The sequence below is a fragment of the Nycticebus coucang genome, chromosome 5 (assembly GCF_027406575.1).
Source record: "Nycticebus coucang isolate mNycCou1 chromosome 5, mNycCou1.pri, whole genome shotgun sequence".
Taxonomy (NCBI): Eukaryota; Metazoa; Chordata; class Mammalia; order Primates; family Lorisidae; genus Nycticebus; species Nycticebus coucang.
In genome coordinates this window covers 104270573-104289631 of record NC_069784.1, presented here as the reverse complement: position 1 = coordinate 104289631, position 19059 = coordinate 104270573, and the positions used below count along the sequence as shown (strand labels likewise).

General features: G+C 36.4%; 1 protein-coding gene across 1 annotated transcript in view; it reads left to right on the top strand.

Annotated features, from left to right (window-relative positions):
* Window positions 1-18747, top strand: part of KIAA0408 (KIAA0408 ortholog) — a 40784-nt gene extending 22037 nt beyond the window's left edge. Inside the window, exons 2-6 of the mRNA XM_053590408.1 lie at window positions 4025-4254; window positions 8186-8548; window positions 8637-8716; window positions 12043-13375; window positions 15529-18747. Coding sequence (XP_053446383.1) covers window positions 4120-4254; window positions 8186-8548; window positions 8637-8716; window positions 12043-13375; window positions 15529-15702 — 2085 coding nt within the window. The 5' untranslated portion in view covers window positions 4025-4119 and the 3' untranslated portion in view covers window positions 15703-18747. The remainder of the gene's footprint in view (window positions 1-4024; window positions 4255-8185; window positions 8549-8636; window positions 8717-12042; window positions 13376-15528) is intronic.
* Window positions 18748-19059: the final 312 nt, after the last annotated feature.

Below are 19059 nucleotides of genomic sequence, written 5' to 3'. Positions count from 1 at the left end.
GTCCCTACAAAGTTTGCCCCTTTCGTTTAATATTTTTGAGTGTTTTATAACAAAAGCAGTTTTATATAAGATTTATTTAGACTTTTTACTTACAATAAAAACTTCTTTCTGAATACTTGACGTGTATCCTTAAAACGCTGGAAAAATACTTGAAGGGAAAGGGAGAGATGGAGAATATGAAAGTTCACACAATTACACTTAATTTCTATCACTTTTTTAAATAAATAAAGATAAAATCATTTATTTCTTTCCAGAGAAAGAAAACATGGAGAGGACTAGATGAAAGAAAGGAGGGAGGGAGGGTCAGAAAGAAGAAAGCGAGAAATTAGTAAGCGGCCACTGTGATCCAAACAGCGCCAGACACTTCTTGAAGCATTTTTCCTTCTTGCTCACTTAATCCTCAAAACAATTCAGTCTCCCCACTTCCTTTTTTCTTTGGAAGAGGAAGCAATATATTTAGCCATATTACATTTGGTATTTATATTTATGACAAGAGAGAGATGATAGGAAAGCTAACTAAATCCTCCCATAAAAATTGGCACAGATACTGCTTTATGGAAATTTTCTTGCAATGGCTTGTTTCTGATCCATAACTATTGCATTTCCTGGCATTAGAAATTGCTCTGGCCTTGGAAAGGGGAACTGTAGATTGGCCCTTCTCCATATTAAGTGATGAGTTTGGCTCTTGGCAAATAAGTGCAAAGCTAGTCTGCTTCAGGAGCATTACCTGAGTTCAGATAACAGTTGTTGCCATGAGCAAGACCGATTCAGAGTCTTCCTGGATAATCTACTGGTAGGTTAAAATAAATGAGGGGAGAGGAGCTGGCACCTTTTCAACTGTGGTATGGAAGTAGTTTAAGAAGAATTAGTGATAGAAGGAAAAATTGGAACTCTTACATAATTATAGGAAAACTGTATGATTATGATTTCTGGACATTTTCAGTGTTTCAAAACAATCCTGATAAAATGAATAATATCATAGCACCTCTTTTCCAGGTAGCTTGAAATTAGTCTGCTCCCTTTTGATAGCTTCTGCGGTAAACTCTGCAACTCTCTCTTGTTATTTCAAACCGCTCCACTCTTCCTAAGTTCCAGTGATAAATACCTTCAAGTCAGCCAGGCAGTTTCAGCACATAGTTAATTATACGTAGTTTGAAAGCCGTCTCCCAGTCTCTGGATAAGGCACTGTCTGCATGTCCTATGAAAAGTTGCTAGATGAACCTAAAAGATGTACTGGGTAATCATGATCACTGGAAATTAGGTTAACCAAGACAAACCAAAACTCAAACTGTGTATATTATTTACTCTATTCAGTTCGCTAGTTTTGCACTGAGATTTATTATGGCAAGTCCTGTGGTTACTGACTTACGTGTGTGGAGGGCAGCAAAGGAGAGAAGGGGTAACAGAGGGCATGGAAAATGAGGTTAGAAATAGAGCTAAGTGGAGAAAATGTGACATGAAGGCATCTTTCATAGCCAGATCCGAAGTTACTTTTTTTTTTTGAGACAGTCTCACTGTGTCACCCTCAGTAGAGTGCCGTGTCACAGCTCACAGCAGCCTCAAACTCCTGGGCTTAAGTGATTCTCTTGCTTCTGCCTCCCAAGTAATGGGACTACAGGTGCCTGCCACAACGCCCGGCTATTTTTTTGTTGCAGTTGTCGTTGTTTAGCTGGCCTGGCTGGGTTCCAACCCGCCAGCCTTGGTGTATGTGGCCAGCAGCCTACCCACTGAGCTACAGGTGCCCAGCCTGAAGTTGCATATTTTTCTTGACCGAATTAACCACAAAACAGGGTTTCCCCAAATTCAACTATAAAGTCTCCACACATAGGAAAAATGGGAAGTTACAGCTCAATGTACCGTTTTTATAAAGTATTTATTACAAAATGAATTGACAAAGGGGTGCCCAAGACATAGAGAATATTTGGTAAATATCTTGTAAATTTATTAAATGAATTTTTTGTAAATAAAAGTACATTTAGCTACAATTTCCCATTTTCCAGATGTGTGGCAATTGTATGGGCAACTTTTGGGATGCCCTGGAGTATTGGTGCCAAAGAAAGAGGAAAAAATCATCAGTGTGTTTAGCAAATAGTCAGAGAGAAGAGTAACAACATACATCCTAAGGTTACTAATGTGTTTTTGAAGGTGAAGCCCTGCAGATAGACAATATTTTTTATTCTCATTAGTCTGTTATAACTGACTGATAGATTGCAGCTCAAAAAATATGTATATGTTCCAAACTGATCACCACTCAGGTATGTATGTTCAATGTAGTGTGACAAGTGGGATGTAGTAGCCCACACCTGTAACCTCAGCACTTTAGGAGGCCAAGGTGGGAGGATGGCTTGAAGCCAGGAGTTTGAGACCAGCTTAGGCAACATAGTGAGACCTCCTCTCTAAAAATTAATAAAAATCCATAAAAGTCTGACAAAAATTAAGTTAGTCTTAGATTTGCATCTTGTATTTGGGATGTGAAATATGCAGATGTCCTCTGTGAGTATAAAACTGGTGCTTGCTGCCTGGGTATGTGAGTTTAATTCTATGATGCCAGCATCCATGAGGCTAGTGACTATTGGAAACTTTGTCCATGATTAGCATAAGCTGCCATTGTTAAGTTCCAGCATTTTGGTAATGGAATAATAAATTAAAGAGTTAGACTTCTAATAGGCATAATTATCTTAAATAGACTTTCAAACATTTTAAACATGCTTTTTGACCCATTAAAAACGGTATGTGGGATGGCACCTGTGGCTCAGTGGGTAGGGCACTGGCCCCATATACCAAGGGTGGTGGGTTCAAACCTGATCCTGGCCAAAAAAATAGCCAGGTGTTGTGGCATGTGCCTGTAGTCCCAGCTACTCAGGAGGCTGAGGCAAGAGAATCAGCTAAGCCCAGGAGTTGGAGGATGCTGTGAGCTTTGTGACACCACGGCACTCTACCGAGGGCAATAAAGTGAGACTCTGTCTGTACAAAAAAAAAAAAAAAAAAGTATGTGGCTTTATTAATAAAAACTAGTTTCAATTGAAGTCAAAGCAAAATTTTATAAAGCAAAATACAGGAAAATTTCTGAATTTTCTCAATCTACTTTATATTCAATATACTGTTTACTTTTATAATAATTTAGTGAATATCCCCATTTTAATGTAAATAAACTAAACTCCAGGCATGTGAGATGAAGTAGCAGAGTTGTATATCTGGTATTTTGCATCTTCAACCCTAAATATACATCCCCCAAATGCTAGAAATCTAGTTATTTCATATTTTAGTCATTACTTAATATAATATTCCCTGCCAACTAAGCAAAATGTTTTCTTCAACTTTCTATATTCAGAATCCTAGAAACTTTATAGTATATAGTTTATTAGAGAATGGATACATTTCAACATGTCTCATGGAATAGTTTTGATGCTTTTAGATTTTATTTGGTAAGTAAAATATGCATATACCTTTTATAAGTGAGGTGAGTTTCTTGTTGATATGTAAGTCCCAAGTTGACTACCAGCTTCAGGGTCTCAAGTGATGCAGTAATTTGGCCTGGGCTTGATTTCTGAATATAGAATGGAGAATATAGTCCAGCACTGACTCAAGACTTGAAGTCACGGAAATACACGTTTATAATCAGGTTGCATCAGAACAGAAAGGGTAGTTCTATCGCAGCAGAATCTGCTACCGTTTTGTAGATGTGCTGATACATTTGACTTTAATACTTCTGCTCTTGGATATTCGTGAAAAATTCTATTTTTAGGTAAAATGGTTAAAGCAATATTTACATCTCACATGTACATTCGACCATCTTGTCCACTGTGATTTTGCTCTCTTGTCTCAGAAAGGGAAAAAAATAACATTAGACAACATTTATTACTTTAGTGACTGTGTTAGTTTCCTCTTCCTAAGAAGATTATTGTAACCTCTTCTTTTGAGTACGGTTTTCCTATGCTTTGCTTATGTCAATGGCTCTTAACAAAATGATAAGGTATATTTCTGGAATTCACATGGATTTGGAACTCTCTTTTGTTATATTCGGCTTTACTTTAAAGGCAACTCCAAGCATCCAAGAAACAGTTGAGAGAAGGCAGAGAGGAGCAGAAACGCTTCTTGGCTGACGCCTGCACTGTTGCCATGGACCTGCGTAAGCAGTGGGAGAACACAGAGACTGACTGGCACAAGGAGAAGATGGAATTACTGGACCGGTTCGACAATGAAAGAAAGGAATGGGAGAGTCAGTGGAAGATCATGCAGAAGAAAATAGAAGAGGTACAAGTTGATTGGTTCCAAATGTACCCTACACTTCAAGCTGAGAATGAAAATTCTGTAGATGTTTCATTTGTATTAGACACTATTCCTGTTTTCCTTATTTCCTAAGAGGTGCCTGCCTCAGTGACATTTACTAGACCAAAAATAGCATACTCTTCTTACCCCCCAGTGGTACTTGAAAAACTATTTTATAGCCTTGCATGACAGTTAAGGACTTAAAATATCAGTCTAAAATATTTCAATTTATTATTTTTGGCTAGAAAGCCTTGGTTTCAAAAGCGAGGCATGTATTCAGCACGAGTTTTGAAATACCAGGTCCTGGGAGTAAAATACAAGGAAGACATAATTGTTGAGACGTATATTGGCAAAATTACCATTGGGCTTTAGAAGATAGATATCTTCTCTGAGATGATATGTAAATAATGTCTATGTAAAGGAAGTTCCGTGCTAGATAAATCAGTATCATCAAAAGGAGTATCGTACATCAAACAGAAAGTGGTGGTAGACACGAGCTGTGTTCTGGCATGGTGTACCATAGTTATTGGCATGTTTGTTAGGAAAAGGGTTATGAAAAATGACATGTCATAACTCTGATGCAAATAGTCATTTTATTGCCATTAGCCATCTGTCGGTGGTTAGGCCTGGAACACTTCCTTCAAGCATTTGCATTGGTGAATATTCAACCTTGCTACAACTGCAAATTCCTTATACTTTTCTTGCTTTCTTCTGGTAACATCCATAGTACTGACTGGTAGTGGTCAGTACTATGCATATTACCAAAAGTGGTTATTTTAAGGCCCCTTGGTTTTTATTTGCGGGCAAAGTAAGTGCTTTATGTTTATGATGCAAACATTTTTCTCATTAACAGCCATGTAATAGGTGAGAGTAAAATACAAATTGTCATAGTGAAAGAAGAAACAAAAGTAGTGTTGTCAAGCCTTTTCTCTAAAATAGAGCTGAGCAGGCAGCATGTAGCGCATAATTAAAGATTGAAGGTTGAATCTACTTCTCCTTCCTCTACAGTTGGGGAAATGTGTCTTGCTTCCTCCCTTAATTCTCCTACCCAGAGACTCAGATTGGGTTGACAAAGAGATGCCTGGGTCAGATCAGAATCCAAAACTCCAGTTTAATCAGAAACTGATCTATAATTGTGGTTTCTTGTCTCCCAAATGTTTGGAAGCTCTGGTTGATAACAGTCTCACATATTTCTAGCATCTAAGCAAAACAATTAATGGATGCAGGACTAGTCAAGCCAGTTGTTTAAGCTGTAGCTAAAACTGTCTATCTGGTTAAGTTTGTTATTGTGCAATAATTATTCTGACAACTCTGTAGTGTCTGTTCAAGATAAATATCAGCCTTGTCAATTAATGAGCACTAAACATTCTTTAAACATAGGAGTGCTCGTAGCTCATAGATATACGATCCCTTTCTGAATCAGGGAAACAGAGGGCTGTAATATTTTTCCTTCATCTTGGAGAGAAGTTGTGCTACTATTTATGTTTTGCTGACTGTGCAATACAGCTTCATGGCTGGGAATATGTTTACACAATGTGCTTATGCAGGATGCCCATGGATGAGGCTTTTCCATATCTGAATACCAGCATTGTGTTCCCCTTACCATACATCAAAACATGTATTAAAGGCACCTTCTTATGGGCTACAGAGCATAGAAAGGAAAACGAGGAAAGTACCTTCCCATGTCACAGAGAATCAAGACAAATTTTTAGGCTAAAATAAAGAAATGAGCACTTGGAAAAAAAATATCACGACTTAAGCATAATAGACTATACTTCTTTAAAATTTATCACTAAGTTCTATGTACTAAATCAGATGTAAATTATTAAGTCCTGGGCTAGAGAACTGTAGGTTCCCAGGTACACACACACTTTCATGTGATAATAGAATCTAAAACAAGGATACTGTGTTGGATATCAAATTGTTCATGATTCTCTGTTCAGCCACTATCCACTATCATTGCATTTGCTCTTGCAAAACCAAGATATACATACTCATATCATTTGAAATAACTTTGAAGAATCCAGATAGAAATTCTGGACAAAGTTTACAGACATCTGAGATTTTTTTTTCACACTAATCTTTCCTGCCTGTTCTCTTTTGATAGAAAAATCACATAACCATTGATAAGGGCTGAGTAGATTCCTTTATGCAAAATAAATACTTTTCCACCACCTAAATCCCCTAAAAATTTAAGATGACATAAAATTACATCTGAGATAAAGTATGCACAACAAAAATAGAAAGATGAGGTGAAGACAGGAGGAAGAAGTGGATGTAAAATTCAGCAGTGAGTCTAGAAGCTAACTCAAAAATTATCAGGTGCATACTTCTTAATATTCAGAAGACAAACCAAACCTTTTTCCTAGGAATAGCACTTTCCCTCCTGGTTTTTAAACTAAAGAAATTGTGTTTTTATCCATGGCTTCTCAAAAAGAGGACAGTGTCACCAGCAGCATCCTTAGATTTAAAATGTCACTTTTTAGTGTTGTTTCTTATAATAATCCCTCGAGATCATCCCAAATCACAATTCCCATATCAGTTCAGTACAAATACATTTACAGGACCAGAACAAATGATTCGTGGCTGCAGATTGATCCTATCCTGACTTTATACAGTAAATAACAAGTAAATGTCTTAGTCCTAGGAAAACAAATGCCCCACATTAGTTTTCAGGCATCAATTATAAGTAGTGCTTCTCTCAACTGAGTTTTGGGTAACTACTAAGCAGTTAAATCTGTTATGTCCTTGAATAATACATGTAGTACAGATAGTGATTGTGGCTATAAAATGTAAAGTTGTTTGCTTAATAGTTATCTCAAAGTCTCTTTTGAAATTTGACAAGCTTTTCCAAGACTCAAGCCTAAGAAGGCCACAGCCTTACTCTATTCACAGGTGAGTTGAGTGACACCTGTAGGTTTATCTAAGGTCTCATCAAGGAATAATTGGGTCTACTTTAACATAGACGAATAGATGATCAAAACCGTAACATTCTATCATACCACATAGGGAATTATCACATATATTTTAATCTGGATGAGAAAATTTTTAGAATATGTATAGCCTTAGCATTAAAAAAAAATGAAAACCCTCAGTAATATCTAGGCTTCACCAATGTAACTGACCAAAGGTAACATTCTTTGATTGACAAAGACCTGCTTAGGGAACAGAATAAATTGACTTACTATATGACATCAGCAACTTTTTAGAGTGTTAAATGTTGGCATACAAGTAGGCTTGTATAGTATAAAAGAATGACTTTAACATGAAACTCCTGCTTCTTTCTGAAAGCAGTTAGATACATAGCCAGTCATTGATTTGGATCATTCTAATCTTGTGACAGCACTTGGGTATCTATCTGTGTGTATGTAGGTATAGTCATTTTATTTTAATGAGTTGATTTCTAATCAGAAAGAAGGTGGCATCTGTGCATCGCCCTTCTAAAGCAGTCTTTTGGTTCATCAAAATTGTTCTAGTTAATCCATATTTTACAAGCACTGTTTGGAAGAATAAGCATTATACCCAGGTGGAATATAGTAATACGGCAAAAAGAACTCAAAACAGTTTGCTTAGTATCAAGAATATTAATAGGCTTGGCACCCATAGCACAGTGGTTACGGTGCCAGCCACATACATTGAGGGTGGTGGGTTCGAACTCGGCCCGGGCCAGCTAAACAACAATGACAATTGCAACAAAAAATAGCTGGGCCTTGTGGCAGGTGCCTGTAGTCCCAGCTACTTGGGAGGCTGAGGCAGGAGAATTGCTTAAGCCCAAGAGTTTGAGGTTGCTGTGAGCATGACACCACGGCCTTCTACCCAGAGCAACATAGTGAGATTCTGTCTCCAAAAAAAAAAAAAAAAAAAGAATATTACAAAATGAATTCAGAGGAAAAAAATTAATTTTGTTTTTTTACAGCTTTGCCAGGAAGTAAAGCTTCGGAGGAAGATCAATATGAATCAACGTGCTAAGGTGATTGGTCTTGATCTTGAGAAAGCCACTGAAGACAAAATGATGGAATCTTCTCCAGATTTTCCCAATTCAGGACAATGTAACTTTGCAGGGATGAATCACTGGGACGATCTGGGAAAAGAAAATAAAGCAGAGCAGAGCTTACTCAGTGAAGGAAATCAAACATGTCAGGAACTAAAGGTAACAAAAAAATCAAAGGTAGAGTTTATGGATCCTTTGGCCACAGATACTCAAAAGAAATGTGAGGCCAGGCCTGGCTTGAGGACTTCTGAGGAAGACAGCAAGAGCTGTTCTGGTGCCCTCAGCACAGTAAGTGAGATGTTATAGCCTAGAACTCTTTTCTAAAGAAATATTTACATTTCAAAGTGCTAACTTGCTATTGCTTATATATATAAAGGCTCTTGAAGAACTTGCCAAAGTTAGTGAAGAATTATGCAGCTTTCAAGAGGAAATTCGAAAGCGATCTAACCATAGAAGGTAGGCTGGTTATATAATGATGTTCTGACATTTTATGCTCAAGACTCAGTTTATTTCTATACAATTAGTATCAATATAATACATATATAATCGATACATTTTTTTTTTTTTTGAAAAACATACTGGAACTACGTATACACGCATGCCCCAAAAATGCTGTTTCAGTTCAGAAACAGTAGATAATTGTAACAGTAATTTTTAGGTAAGTTAAAAAAACATATTTGGAATTCACCACTAGGTAAATAAAGATAGAATAGTCTGGGACCAACATTTATCTCCTTGTGGGGCAGTGTTCTTCTCTCAGAAAGCTGCAACAATATATTCCCTTATTTTTCTTTAGCTCTTAGGAAACCCAGAGAGAATTTTGGTGCTGACTTTCAATAGAATTTTTTAAACCAAAAATGTTTTGTACATTTTTTTTTTAGCTACTTACCCATTTACCTTGTGTTTACTAGTCTCTGTTGATGAATACTTATCTGTACTGAATTGAAAGATATGTCATAATCTTTTATAAGTTGAAGATATATGTATGATTTATATTTATCAATATGATTAAGTTTGATTTGTGATCGTTGCTTTATTTAGGTTTTTACTTTAATAACTCAGAACTTGACAGTTTTGTTTTACAAGTCACAATGGTATACAGCCCCATTGTCACCCCACAACCTTTAGAACAAGGTTCAAAGTCTTTAACATGTAACCCAAAGGCATGATAATTTGACACGACCTATTACTTCTCTCTCATTTTTCCTCCTGTTCCCCACTCTGCTTTATAATTCATCTGTACCTACTGTCCTACATAAGGTCTGTGGTCTGGTAGGAACCAGGCTAAACAGCAGGATGTGAGGGGCAGGCAAGTGAGCGCAGCTCCATCTGCATTTACAGCTGCTCTGCATTCTCATATCACTGCCTGAGCTCTGCTTCCCATCAGATCAACAGCAGCATTCAAATCCCATAGGAGTGCAAACCCTACCATAAAACATGCATGTGAGGGATCTCGGTTATGCTGGCCTTGTGAGAATCTAATGCCAACTGATCTTAGGTGGAGATGTAATGCAAAAGAATGACCCCCAAACCATCCCCTCTGCCGCCAGTCCCTGGAAAAATGGTCTTCCTCAAAACTGATCCCTGGTGCTAAAAGGTCAGGGGCTGCTGATGTATGCCAAAGTTAGAACAAGATTCAAAACTTTTAATGTATAATCCATATGATGACTTGACATGACCTAATGTTTCTCTCTTATCTTTCATTATGCTCCCTGTTCTGCTTTATAATCCCTCTGTACTGAAGTACTTATTGTCCCTGGAAGGGACACATGATTTTTATCACAAGTGATAAACTTTTTTTGTTTTGTGAAAAACATTCACTTTGCCTATTTGCATTTTGCTCAATTTGTCCAAAAAACAAAACAAACAAAAAAACAACTTACTTTTCTTTCAAGTCCAAGTGAAACCTTCCATTTGGAATTACTCGTGTCTCATGGCACTTTCATTCAGATTTCTATCTCACTACTGAAAATATTATTTCACATTCAAAGGGAGAAAGTTGAGCTCACGTTACGTAATGAATAGGAATTCAGTAGGCAGAGAGGGAAATGGCAAGAGAAAGCTATAAAAATAGCACCAACCCAAGAGACTACACAGTCTAATCTAAGTATAGGTGAAGTCTCAGGTAACAGAGAAAATAGAACACAAATTTGGAACGATGGTTTGGTTCAGAGTCTATAGAGCCTTGAATGTAATACTACCATTAAAGCCAAAGTATGACTTGAAGTTCTCCACTAGGAGATTTACGTAAAAATGATGTTGAGGGAGTTGTGACTCCTTTTCCTGTAGCAGAAACCTATTGCTTAAACTATGGCTCTTTTTTTTTTTTTATAATAGAAGTTTTATAAAAGAACTTCTTCAGAGAATAATAATAATTATTTTCACAAAATGGTTATCAGGAGATATAATTGAAAGTGTCTCCTTACAATTGATGTGATGCGGGGGTCTGGGTCCCCACTACCTTTGCCCAGATCTGCACTGAGAGCAGCTGACGTGAGAAAAGATTCGGACTCAGTTATCTCAGGTGACGTAACTGATGGGAGCCCATGAGAGGCATACACTATCATGGTAGCATCGAGAAAGTAGCATCAAGTACAGCCTCGATCCCCTCACCCCAAGGTCTCTTTCTATAGTCAAAAGTTGTAAATCATGTTGACAGCATAAAACATAAACATTAATTTTAGTTATTAGTCATTCAAAGTAAGGCACCCCAAGCAATCATTTCCAGTAAAAGAGGGAAACAACAGAGGAAATCAAGTAAACACATCGTGTGATTATTATAAATTAGGGAGGAAACTTTTACTTTCCTAACTTGCTTCCCTGATTTTTGTTTTATACCTGGGGAGGAAGTGATCTTTGCTAAGTCATCAATCAGGCCATCTGTAGCACCTGGAGGGCCAGAATCCTGGACTCTGGTCAAATAGGATCTCTGGACTGCTAGCCCTGAGTCACCAGGGGCCAGACACCTGTGCTCTGAGTAACTTGGACTCTGGTTAGACAAGTTCTCCAGGAATGCCTGGTCTAAATTACACTGCAAACCTGACTCCTACAGTGTAAAGCATTTCTGAAGGCTTCAACAAAGCCAGGTTTTAAAGGGGATTTGAATGTTTTCTTGAGCTCTTTGATTTTTAGGGTTTTAAAAACAATTATTATGGGTACTTAATAGTTGTATATTTTGTGGTACATGTGATATTTAGATATAGCATACATTGCATAATAATCAAATAAAGTAATTCAAGTACCCATTACCTCAAGGATAGGTACTTATCACTTTTTTTGAGACAGGGTTTTGCATTGTTACCCAGGCTGGAGTAAAAGAATCTGACTTCATCCTAAACAGTAAGGATGGCCTCATCATAGCTGCAGTGGCCTCATCATAGCTCACTGCAGCCTCAAACTCCCAAGCTCCATCAATCCTCCTGCCTCAGCCTTGTAAGTAGCTGGGACTACAGGCTAAAACTATCACACCTGTCTGATTTTTCTGTTTTTAGTAGAGTTGAGATTGCACTTTTGTCTAGGCTGGTCTGGAACTGCTGGCCTCAAGCAAGCCTCCCACTTCAGCCTCCCAAAGTACTAGGATTACAGGCATTATGCCTGGCCTGTATTTATCATCTTTTATGTTGGAAACATTCCAATTCCACTCTTTTAGTTATAAAATATACAATAACTTCTTTTTGACTATAGTCACCTTGTTTTTATATCTTGTTTGTTTTATTTAACTGTATTTTTGAGAACTTATCCTAAATAAAGTTGTAACTAATACAGCATATTTTATTGTTTAGGATGAAGTCAGATTCTTTTCTCCAGGAAATGCCAAATGCAATTAATATGCCTCATGGGGACCACATTATCAACAATGGCCGATGTGTTATTCCAGTTAATTCAGAAAAAGAAAAACAGAAATATAGGAAGAATCTGAGCTGTGCCAATGTGCTCCAAATTAATCCTATGAAAAAATATGGAATTGAAACAATTGATTTGCAAAGAAATGAAACTCCACCAGCTCCTCCTCCAAGAAGCACCTCCCGAAATTTTCCCAGCTCAGATTCTGAACAAGCCTATGAAAGGTTGAAGGAAGGTTTAGAACACAATGACTGGTTGGCCCATGAGGACCTAAGTGAAACGACCTGCAATCCTCACTTCCTTTTGAGGAAGCATGAGATGTCTACGTTGTGTCCAAAAGAAGAGAAGACTTTGAAAGATGATACTGTGTTTTCTTCTTTGGCACCAGAAATCAAAATAGATAGCAAACCTCCAAGTAAAGAAGATGTTGGACTTAGCATGTGGTCATACGACATTGGGATAGGTGCAAAAAAGAGCCCCTCCACTTTATGGTTTCAGAAAACCTGCTCTACTCCCAATAAGGCAAAATATGAAATGGTGATCCCGGATCACCCTGCTAAATCTCATCCTGATCTTCATGTAAATAATGACTGCAGCTCCTCGGTGACACGGAGCAGTAACCCACTTAGGAGTTTCAGTTGTGGCCTTGAAGGAACTACAAGGAATGAAAAGCTGGCAGCAAAGACTGATGAATTTAACAGAACTGTATTTAGAACGGACAGAAATTGTCATGCCATACAGCAAAATCAAAGCTACTCGAAATCATCTGAGGATCTTAAGCCCTATGATACCTCGTCTGCTCATACAGGTAACATATCAGAAAATGACAATGTGTCTGGTATTTGGAAAGCCAGTGCCCACATGCCTGTGCCCGTGGAAAATGTGCCTGATAATCCTACCAAGAAATCCACAAAAGGACTAGGCAGACAAATGCAGGGACACAGAAGTCCTCGCAGCTATCGGAATATGCTCCACGAGCATGATTGGAGGCCAAGTAATCTGTCTGGTCGACCCAGGTCTGCTGATCCCAGGTCAAATTATGGTGTTGTGGAAAAGTTGCTGAAAACCTATGAGACGTCAATGGGGTCTGCATTGCAAAACTCTAACTGCTTCCGAGATAATTGGACCAAATGTAATTTTGATGTCAGTGGTGGTACCTCATTAAATCAGCATTTAGAAATGCTCCAAATGGAGCAAGAGTTTCAGCAAAAGGCAGCTATGTGTCGTGGACAGCAAGTGAAGCAAGAAATAGATCGGAAAACTGTAACAGAGGTGAGAAAGCAAAGAACATAGTCTGGTAGAAATACCTCCCCGCTTCGTCCAATCCATTGCCCATTTGTATAAGTAGGTTGTAGGCATACATTTTGGTCTGTTCTTAGCTGCTTGACCCTCTATTTTTAAATAAATAAAACTCAACAGGAACTTCTAAGGTATGGGTCTTAAGTCTGGGAATGGGATATTATAACTTTAAAGATTCTGAAATAACATAAATGTAAGCAGTGGATTTCAACCTTGAGAAGGTCAAGTGTTTGTTTTTCTCTCTTGAAAAAATATTCAGAATGGATGTTGGTTGAAATTTTATTCTTTTAAAGGTTTACTTTTTTAAAGCATATAGAAAATAATTTTAAAGTAATTTTTACTTTTCAGTTAACAACTATGATTGGTTCCGTTATTCTCAGCATTTGGTTCATGTTCTTTCTCTGAGCATCAGTCACTTTAGTGGTGAATGTGGGTATAACACATCATTTAAAACAGTGCCTGATAGGGTTCTTTTATCTGTGGAACTAAAAATATTGTATATATTCGTAGCATGGAAAATGGAAAAAAATTAAATGGGTATTTAAATAAGCTGTTATCTTTTGTTTCTATCCATTTAAAAAGAGTATAATCTTCATTAGTTATAGGAGAAAAAGAGGCCCGAGAAATTGATATCCACAATGAAGAGTTATACAACAGGCCTTTTTTTGCATATAATTTATTAAGAACATAACTTACAAAAAGTTATGAGGTGGCCTATTGTTATTATTGGCCAGTGATTCCAAGATTCTAGTCTTACAGAATGCTGTGTGCATGCAGCATGATTTTGAGCTATGCAGGCTGACTCCTTTTCATATAAAAAAATTAGTATGTGGATTTCAAATCCTGCAAAAATATCACTTTGTATCCATTTTATCAGAAACCTTGCCTGTTTCTGACAGAAGATACAAATAATTATTCAGCATTTGTATTTCTCTGCTTAAAAAACTAAAAGCTTAAAAGTTGAGCTCATAAATGCAAGTAAGGACATCCTATAGTTAGAGATCAGAAGTGGAAACACGTACACAATGAACAACCTAAACGCTCCATAACTAACAAGAAATAATACTAAATATTTCCCCTTTTTGCATGGATTGGACATTTGGGAATAGGATCCTGTACTTTACATTCTTACTTTTTTTTTTTTTGTGACAAACTCTAATCAATAACTCTCCAAAGAGAGAAAAAAAAATGCAGGTTATTGTCAGGCTATGACTGAAACAGGAGAAATAGAGACGATCTTCACTGCCCATCTCAGACGAAAGAGCATAGACTTGGTTAAAAAGCTCAATAAGAATCAAATGTATAAATGTGTCATGAAAGCGTTTTTATTTTTTTAATCGTAAGGATCAAAAAATGCTTTTCTTCCATTGAAATAATAGAAAGAAGGAAGGAAATAAAAGGAAGAAAAGAAAAGGAAAAGGTTTGCACTCATCTGACCATGCCTCGTACAGACTGAAACTCTATCTTAACAATTAGAATGAAGTTGTATTTAAAAGTATTTTAATGACGATTTTTAAATTTTTCAGAAAGAATGTAGTAAAAAATAGCATCAGGTAAATAATTCAATTTGGGGGTGGCGCCTGTGGCTCAAAGGAGTAGGGCACCAGCCCCATATGCCAGAGATGGCAGGTTCAAACCCAGCCTGGCCAAAAACTGCAAAAAAAATAATAAATAAATAATAATAATAATTCAATTTTGTGCCTTTTGCTTATGAACTCTAAAGATCAATAATCTAACACAGATAGTTTCTTCCATAAATTATCTTTTTATTTTTAAATAACACTAAAACATCCTAGTATCTCACTTAAGAAAGATCTGTAGTTCTATCATATCAAAATTATTTACCGTTTTTGAATACTGTGCTCATAATTCTGCAAAGAGCTCAATTATATTAAACTTTATCAGTATGAGGAAAGCTATAAGATTATCAAGTGCCATGTTCCAAATTCAATTAAAATCGAATTGTTTGGATTAAAACATTTAAAACCACAAATATTAGACAAAAACCTTCTTTAGTTTTCCGTGCTTGTTTTTGCTTTTAAATATGCTAATATGTTGGGATCTAGCATATATTAAGCTGATTGTTGGTGCCTGTATAGTAAGAGAGGTTTTCATTTGTGTCCTAGGAATCCATGGTAGTGAAAACTTCACATGGAAAAGGATTTTCCCGACCTGCTAGACCAGCAAATAGGCGTCTCCCATCCAGATGGGCATCTAGATCTCCATCAGCACCCCCAGCCTTGCGGGGGACTGCCCACGGCCAAACCATTTCTCGGCGATCTGAAGCATCAATAAACTAAGTCTCTGGCCTGGATTGTTAGATTACAAAAGGTCTCGTACTGATTGTCAAACAGAGCATTCTGAGTGTTCACAGCCAGTCCTGCTCTCTTCTCTGTCTTTCAAGACCACTGGGACAAGCAACTTAATCTTAACTTTCCATCAGTCTTCAGTGTTTTTAATCTATGAAATAATTATTTTCCTGTATTTTGATTTCTTAGATCAGAATTTTTTAATACCATCCTCATTTAATTTTCCAATATGATTTAAGGTGAAACAATGTACAATAGTGTATATTCTGACTTTCTTGCAAGTGGCAGAAAGCAAGGTTATGTGCATGGCCATGTGTTTGTAGGTGCATGTGTTGAAATAAGAAGTATCCTAGTGTGTATGTAGATAAGAAAAACTTATGTGCTAGTGTTGAATTTGAAATTATAACATGTATACCTATATATTCTTTGTGTTTATTTGAAAGTTTTGAAAATATATAGTACTATTTATATTTTATATACCTTTGAATAGGTATCCACCTAAGCATTTGAGGTACATATGTTAATTAGCCACTTCCTTGACCCCCAGCTACATTGAAAAATAAGAATTAATACACATATCTAATATTGATAGAGTTCTAAATACAATTCATAAATAGTTTCTTAACCCATACAAGGATAAACTAATGCCATCAATTTCCTTGTTTATTCTTTTTCAAATTGAAGTGTCACAGGTTTAACAGCTCAGCCTTCTAAAGCAAGCATAAAATGTTCATAAATGCTTTTATCATTTGTAGTCTAGTGTGATTTACCTGTATACTTGACCCTCAGAGCCAAGGTCATAAGCCTGCCTTATAAATGACATGACTAAATAATGAATTTGTCAACCTCAGTAACATATATTCCTTAAACAGGATGCAAAAGACATTAAATTATGTTGCATTTTACTCTTTGTTAAAATTGTGGCAAGCTTTAAGTTTAGCCACTTTACTTGGAGTCATACATATTTAGAGGTAAGTCATTCAATTTTTTCTTTTTCTAGCCTTTTCCTTAAAATTGGTAGATAAAAAAATAATTCACTTTTTTATTACTAAGGAAGATCAGGAATAATATTTACTTGAGACCTGAATTATGTTTCTTATAGTGTGCTACCAAAAAAAAAGAAAGCCTTAAACTAAACTTTGGCATCCATAATAACATGGAGAAGAGAAACATATATTTTGGCTGCAAATTGCATACAGCAAACCCATAAAATCTATGGTGAGAACTGATACTTTTCAACCAATTCAAAACCTATTATATTATTAGTTAGAAATTCTATGTAAGCTTTTCTCGTACTACCAAAAAAAAAAGTTTAAGCAATTCTTACGCCAAACATATTCAAAAAGCCTTTTCCTCACCATGTGTCCTAACCATTTAGAAACCATTCTACACCATGACTTGAAGTAAAGTAAATAATTTTCAAATTGCAATTGCCTTGCAAGTTCCAACACGGTAGGTTGGTGATATCTAAATCCATACTTTATAATAAAGAGACTTTCAGGAGTTAGGCAGGATTCAATTTTTAGAATGTGAGTTTGGATCAGATGGTAAGTAAGGGCTATAGATGAACTCTTCTAATTCTTGTTTCCTTTAGCAATATTTTTTCCAGAGAAAGCCTATCAAAGAAAAATAAGACACTAAGTAATATCACTCTCGTAATGTACTTTCAGCTAGAGGGGAGAAAACACCAGGAAGGTGGAACTTCGGGGCATAAAATAATGGATGTGTTAGGAAAATGCTGCCATGTGACCTTGGCAGACCTGCCCAAGGACTGTGTGACATATCTGTTCATTTCCAGCACTGTGTCCCACCCAGGTAGTCTGCTGTGATCCGTGGTTGCTATCTTTACCAATCAACCAGAAATTAAGGATCTCTTTAAAAAATGAAATTTCTAATTCCCTTCCATAATTACTAAAGCAAAATTTCCAGAGGTGGGAACTGGGATTCTGGGAGTCTTTCATAGAACAAAAGAAAGCAAAGCAAAATAGATTTGGAAGCAGTGACATTGATTAATACTTGAATGGTTGGGTAACCCTTGGGTGGTCACTTTTCTCCCCTGAAATTTGCTTTTGTTATCCATAAATTAAAAGGGTTTTATTGTCAGGCTTCACAGTTTCAAGCTACTTTTTGGGTTAGTTTTTGAATGAACCATTGGGATAAATTTTAATACCTTCCAATGTTGACTAAAATCATAGAATATTAGAGCTAAAAGCAATTAGGATTAGTCCAACCCCTTGATTATAAAACTGAAGAAACTAAAATAGATTATTTGAATATTCTTTTGTCTTCTAAACATTTTATAATTTTTAATGGAAAAAACTCTGAGGAAATGGGAATCATCCTTGAAAATACTTTTTGATGTATTGTGATTTTTAACTGGTAATTTTTCTACTTTGGATGGGCATTTTCCAACAACATAACTTTCATAATACCATCATTGCTAGATTTAAAGGATTTGTAAACATTTCTAGAAATACTTGATTAGAAACATTTATAATGATAGATGTTTTCCCTAGCAGACTTTGAGGAAAAAAAATCTTACATTATTTCAACAGAGGATTACTGATATTATAGGCTGATCCCAGAAAGGAATAAGAATGAGGCAGAGAAGAGTGCTTGAGAGTGTGTGTGTGTGTGTGTGTGTGTGTGCCGCGCACGCGCGCGCATGTGCCACCATCACATGTGTTCTCTATACGCCTTATGTCCCAATGCCAAATATAAAAATATAAATGATGCTTTGTATAATTTACTTTATCAGAAATTATCCATAACTTTCATTTGTTTAAAAGACCATTCATTTTGTAGATACTACTATAAAACATGAGTTATTTCTAAATGGGTGATTTGAACAGGCTCCATGTTATCCTGAAAAGAAAAAAATTTGGTTTGAAAAAAAGTGTATATGCTTCCCTCCAAAGATCTTTAAAATTATTGTTAGGCATATTTGCTGATAAACAACTACTTGATATTGAAATCTTCAGCCATTAGAAGCTATTGAATAAAATAGGTGTGGAAACACCCACTGTGGCAATTGTATACATTGAGAACATTTTTATTTTCCTCCTTCTCTGCAGTGACTTCCAATAAAGGTGAGAGTGTTATGAAGCCTAAACTCAAATATGTCTGCAATCCAATCTAGCCTCTCCCAAAGTATCTCTATATAGAAGAATTTAAGTCAAATCTATCCAACTTTTTACTCCTGGCCACACATGATCCCATATGGTTTCTCATACACTGACATCCTCTCTGTGCCCATTTAACTGCTAATTTAATGAAAAATTTTCTTTGAAAACAGCATTCATCTTTGAAGTTTAGATTTACATGATAAAAGTAATTAAATTATGTTTA